At 39.4% G+C, this 6,594-nt stretch overlaps 1 protein-coding gene across 2 annotated transcripts in view; it reads right to left on the bottom strand.

The window, feature by feature from the left end:
• Nucleotides 1-3,906: 3,906 nt before the first annotated feature.
• The window catches only part of LOC143291970 (transmembrane protein 180-like), a 16,836-nt gene continuing 14,148 nt past the window's right edge, over nt 3,907-6,594 (bottom strand). For both annotated transcript variants that reach the window (XM_076602122.1, XM_076602121.1), the window contains 2 exons: nt 5,511-5,628; nt 3,907-4,114 (listed from right to left, as the gene is read on the bottom strand). In XM_076602122.1, the coding sequence (XP_076458237.1) occupies nt 3,938-4,114; nt 5,511-5,628 (295 nt within the window). In that variant the 3' untranslated portion in view covers nt 3,907-3,937. The remainder of the gene's footprint in view (nt 4,115-5,510; nt 5,629-6,594) is intronic.

Here is a 6,594-nt window from a genome sequence, read left to right as displayed (position 1 = left end):
ACAACGATTTTGAAACATTTATCATCATCACTTATTCGATCCAAACTATCCTATGGACAAGAAGTCTTTTTCAATGCCCCAAACTATTTGCTAAAGAAACTTCAAAGCATAGACTGTAAAGCATATAGACTTGCCCTTGGTGTACCTTTCCATGCATCGACCCTCGTAACATACAAAGAAATAGGAGTACTACCTTTAGATGAATACCGAAACCTCGCATGTGCTAAATATGTATTGAGAAGCTCAACAACTGAAAATTATACATCAGAGGAAGTAAAAATTACATATGAAAACAACTTCCCCCAAAGAGCTAAAAACATATCTTATTTAACACCTATTAGCACGTTTGCGTCAAACCTGTTCGAAAAGTCTGAAATTAATTCAGATGACGTAGACACACAAAAGACCATAAGTCCATACCCCATCTGGGAGATGAATAAAGCACATTTTGATGTTATCATACTGACATTAAAAAGAATGAAAATCCGAATATCATGGCAACGGAAGTCCGAGTACACCTTCAAAATAGATACTGTGATCATTTGCAGATCTACACAGATGGCTCACTATTAGACAATGGCCAAGCAGGTTCAGCTTTCGTTATACCAGAACTGAAAACGGAAAGATCATACTATATTGGTAAAAATCGTTCAATATTCACTGCTGAACTTATTGCTGTTCTTATGGCTCTAAATCATATTCATGATCTTCCAATTTGCCTTCTACAAGTCTTGTTTTGCGTTGATTACAAATCTGTATTATGTGCTTTAAACTCATCAAATTGTAAGAACAAATCTAAAATCATAATAGAAATCAGCCACATTTTACATCTTTTAAGCTTGAAAGGAACACACATTACGTTTTGCTGGGTTCCTTCACATCTCGGTATTCTATACAATGAATGGGCTAACAGGGCTGCAAGAAAAGGTGCAAAAAACGAACAGGGAACCATGGAACTTTATGTGCCTCTGTCTGTACAAGAGGGTTATCGAATACTAGAAAAAACATCGTGGAACAAAGTCAGAGAATTATACCAGGAAAACGGCAAAGCTTTAAACCATAGTGTAATTAATGTTCAACAACCGGGAACTATCAATCAGTCAAATACATACAGTAATTCAATAAGATTAAGGCAGATTCATACATTATCAAACAGGATAAAACTGAACGCTTTTATAACTAAGTTCAGCTAAGATGTCAGATGCATATGTGGAGAACATATTTCTAGCAATCATGTAATATTCGAATGTCAGAATCTAAAATGTTTTTTGCCAGACTTCACCAAAAGCTCTTTTGAATGTGTTATTAACAATTCCAATATGTTATTTGTTATTGCAGAAGGTTTGCTGCGTAGTCCTATAGGACATTTGTTATAGTTGTTATAGTTGTTTGATGTTGGCGTTTATAACGTTTCCATTTTCTCTAGCGTTGTCTCCCCCTATTCACCCTCCACACATACACACACTTTTATCCCCCGCTCTCCCTCCCACAATCCCTACCCCCACGGTATTTTTTTGTTTTTGTTTTTTGTTTGTTTGTTTGTTTGGTTGGGTTTTTTTTGTCTAATATCACTTCAAGTGGAAAGACGTTAAACTGAAGACAACAACAACACACATTCCAAAGATATTGTGATCCTGGAACCCCTTTGGGGGCATGGAGGACGTAAAAGCAATGTGTAACAAAAGAAAATCGTAGGAATGTTCAACAATGCAACGAGCGTGAGGGATCACCGAAATTTCACCCCTTTCTGAAATTATGCGACCACAGTCGCAACATTCCACAATTTCACTTATCTTGGTAGATTTGCTTAAACCTAACAAATCATTTTGCTCTCAGAAAACAGTTTACAATAATTGTATGCTGAATGAACGCATGTTTATTTTTTGGGGGGGAGGGGGGATAAACTTGTTTCTGAATTCTTCGTATTTGGGGCATTCCATAACAAATTGAAATTCATCACCAATTCACACACACACACAAGTTTCAAGTTTCAAGTTTTAATTATCCTTTCACTCCTATTGGAGTATGGAGGATTACTGCAAAATACTCTTTTCGTGCCCATAACAAACATTTCCAAATACACAACAATGTCACATAAAAGTTGAGAAAACACAAATGTCTTTTAACTCCAAAAGTATAACTAGGCAACATTTGCAAATCTAATCATCTTACTTACAGCTAAAATGACTTTTTTGCCTCCTTTGAGCATATTACAAAAATTAAAAACCGATTTTGGAGACAAATATTTTTTAGGAACATATCTATTTCGTAACTGATCATAATTGGGACATTCCATTATAAAATGAAACTCATCACCAATCACAGACATATTACAAACCTTACAAAACCGTGACTCTCGTGGTATGCCTTTGTGTCTCCCTGTTTCTATTTCCAGCTTATGATTACTACTTCGAAATCTGAAGAAGCTAATAACATAATTATCAGGCATTTGACTTACATATTTTTCTCTACCAAATCCACTTTTGAAATTTCGATAAAACAAACATTTACTACTCGCCTCTAGAGCATGTATCCATATATTTTGAAAACTATCTCTCAAGGCAATGTTGACATTCTTGCAGAAAGATTCCCTCTCCAAGAAGAATTGAGCATCCCAAACACAGTCATACCCTGCTTCTATTAAAATTTGTCTGATACAACTCATCCATTTTGAAGAATAAATACCATTTCGATATAAGTCACGTAATATCAAATATATTTTCCCAGAATATTTTTCTGTGTTTGATATTACTAAGCTGATCCAAAATCGAACTAATCTCATTTTCACTAACACACTAATTGGATAAATACCAGTTTCTCCATAAACAATTTGGGTCATAGTATTTCTGTTCAGTTTGAACAAGCGTTTCAAAAATTTCAATTCTAATTTTTCAAGTATATCTACATTTTCATAACCCCATATTTCTGCACCATACAACAAAATAGGAACAATCATAGACTGGTACATGTCCAGAATGATATGTAAAGGTAAATCTTGATTTCTGGCTGACTGAAGTAACGAAAACATAGATTTTTGGCCCTGTTCATAAATCATTTTTTTAGCTTTATAAAAAGTTCCGTTTCTACTAAATTCGATGCCAAGATATTTAAAAGAATCAACAACATCCAAACATGCATCACCAAACTTAAAAACAGGCTTTAGCTTGTTTGTACACACACACACACACACACACACACACACACACACACACACACACACACACACCAAACTCCGAATTCTCTGTTGCCATTAAGCTATTTTCAACCAGAACTGGCAAGATATGAGCGTTTTAATGTTCGCAGTCAATAACTGTGTCTTGTGGAAGATCCTACACGTGCTCACAATTTATTGCTTTTATCTGTTTGTTGTCTTCAGTTTTAGTGTCCATAATTCCTTTGATGGGCTTTAAGACAAATAAATGAGTTCTGAGTACACACACACACACACACACACACACACCACCACCACCACCACCACCACCACCACCACCACCACCACCACAACAACAACAACAACGAAAACGCCACAACACACACAGAGTTAGAGACAGACTCAGAGACAGAAAGGAGCAGACAGAGGGACAGGGGATGAGACAAGACAGAGTGGTTTTGGAAAAAAGAGAATATCATGCAGAACGCACAAAGACAAAACAACAACCACAACAAAACCACCACAAAACAACCAACAAAAACAAACGGAAACCAAGCTTCCCTGTATTCAGAAAACAACAAAACAACAGCAACAATAAAATCCTTATTTTTTTTCCCTCCTCAACATACCATTAACAAAAAAAATATATATAAAAGACATATATATAAAAGACATAGAACGGGGCTCCCCCACACCCACCCACACCCCTGCTCCGTCTCCTCTCCACCACCCTCACACACACCCCCCGCCCAACCCCCTCCACCCTCCTCCAGCAAGAAGCCATCATCATAGAGAGTAGGAGTCTGGCGCTGCCACGTGGATGTGGTGTGAGATGCTCCTCCTGATGGTGAAGTGGGACCAGGTGAACAGCTGTACGGCCCCCAGTACCACAGGGTAGAAACAGACGAGGGTGAACATCACGTCCTTCACCGTCTCGGCACTGTCCCTGTCCAGCAGTCCGTCCTGAAACAGGAACCGATGGAAAAAAAAAAAAAAAAGGTCGCTGATTAGCGGAGAGAGGGGACGAAGGTTTGGGGGGTCGGGGGTGGAAGCTGTGGGGGTATGAGAGGTGTCGAGGGTGGCGGAGGGTTGGGAAGGTCAAATGACTGTTGTCAACACAGACAGACAGTTTCAGTTTCAGTTTCAGTAGCTCAAGGAGGCGTCACTGCGTGCGGACAAAACCATATACGCTACACCACATCTGCCAAGCAGATGCCTGACCAGCAGCGTAACCCAACGCGCTTAGTCAGGCCTTGAGAAAAAAAAACAAAAAAACAAACAAAAAAAACAAAAAAAAAACGGGGGAATAAATAATAGATAAGCTTGCATAAATAAATAAATAAATAAATAATTATAATATAGAAAACGGTAGTAGTTATAATATTAGTAATACTAATAAAATGATAATAATAAAACATAAATAAATAAATAAGACAACAATGGTGATAAATAAGCGAATAAATGTAAAATATGAAGACACACATTCACACATACACCCACACATGCATAACAGAAATGCACCAAACATGCAGTTTCACATATATGAAAGCACAGTCAAATGCATATAAACGTACATGAGCTCCAACACACACACACACACACACACACACACACACACACACACACGCATTACCGTGCACCTCCTCTAGCCCCCTCCTCCACACACTCATTTCTAGTCTAAGTATCGCAGCTTCCACGGCACACACACACACACACACACACACACACACACACACACACACTCACAGAGATGAACACTTACTTGTACAAGCACATATGAAAGCACAGTCAAATACATATAAACGTACATGAGCTCCAACACACACACACACATTACCTTGCACCTCCTCTACCCCCTCCTCCACACACTCATTTCTAGTCTACGTATCGCAGCTTCCACGGCACACACACACACACACACACACACAAACACACACTCACAGAGATGAACACAAGTAAGTAAGTAAGACAGACAGACAGACAGACACACACACACACACACACACACACACACACACACACACAAACATACACATGGTACACCTCATACGCGCAAGCACGCACCAACGCATTCCACCCGCCACTCCTCCCCCACACAGATATATACATATTCATACGTAGAAAGAAAAGGGCAAGCCATATAGATGTGCAGATATAGAGATGCACGCTTGATCTTTCTCTTTTTTTTCAGTTTTCTCTCGAGCTCTTTACACAGAGTGTGATGTCTTAACAGCTTTCAAAATGCCACGTATCTATGTTGGCTGATGTTTGGTGTTTTGTTTTCTTTTTTATCAATTAGGGAGGGAGATACTGTGTATTTGTTGCTGTTGTTTTTGTTGTCGTTGTTATTGTTGTTGACCTTCAACTGTTCGTAGCCAAAATGATTGAGGATGGCCACCACAAGCATTGGAGACAGGGAGTTGGCAGGCTTGACCACCAGGGCGTTGGCCCCGTACACCGTGGATGATATCGGGTGCCTGTGACAAGTCAGTCAATCATAGTCAATTATAGTTATTGCCAACGACGGTGCGTCATTTTTAATTATTGCCATGGTCTGCCTGTGAGCTGATTTTAGTGACTATCGTGGGGTGTCTGTTGCAGTAAATCACTCGTAGTGATTTGCAGTGTTGAGCATGTGACAGTGTGTCGATGATTATCATAGTGACAACCGCAGTGTTCCTGTGACAGTGTGCCAATTATTGTGATTGCCGTGATGTGCCTATGACAGTTAGTAATTGTGATTGCCATGGGGTACCTGTGGAGTTAATCAGTCATAATGATTACCGTAGTATGCATGTGACAATGTGTAAATCATAGTGATTACCGTGTTATGGTGTGCATGTGACAATGTGTAAATTATAGTGATCACTGTGTTATGCGTGTGACAGTGTGTACATAACAGTGATTACCGTGTTATGGTGTGCTTGTGTCAATGTGTAAATTATTGTGATTACCGTGGTGTGCATGTGACAGTGCGCCAATTATAGAAATCACCATAGTGATCCTGTGACAGTGAGTCAGTTATAGTGTTTACCATGAGGTACCTCTGACAGTGAGTCAGTCATAGTGCTTGACATGGAGTGCCTGTGACAGTGTGTCACTTATAGTGATTACCATTGGGTGCCGCTGACAGTGAGTCAATTATAGTGATTACCATGGGGTACCTCTGACAGTGAGTCAATTATAGTGATTACCATGGGGTACCTCTGACAGTGAGTCAATTATAGTGATTACCATTGGGTGCCGCTGACAGTGAGTCACTTATAGTGATTACCATGTGGTGTCCCTGACAGTGAGTCAATTATAGTGATTACCATGGGGTGCCTCTGACAGTGAGTCAATTATAGTGATTACCATGGGGTGCCTCTGACAGTGAGTCAATTATAGTGATTGCCATGGGGTGTCCCTGACAGTGTGTCACTTATAGTGATTACCATGTGGTG

Source organism: Babylonia areolata, chromosome 18 (genome assembly GCF_041734735.1).
Source record: "Babylonia areolata isolate BAREFJ2019XMU chromosome 18, ASM4173473v1, whole genome shotgun sequence".
Classification (NCBI taxonomy): domain Eukaryota; kingdom Metazoa; phylum Mollusca; class Gastropoda; order Neogastropoda; family Buccinidae; genus Babylonia; species Babylonia areolata.
The sequence above is the reverse complement of the archived record's forward strand: the minus strand, read 5'-3'. Positions and strand labels throughout refer to the sequence as shown.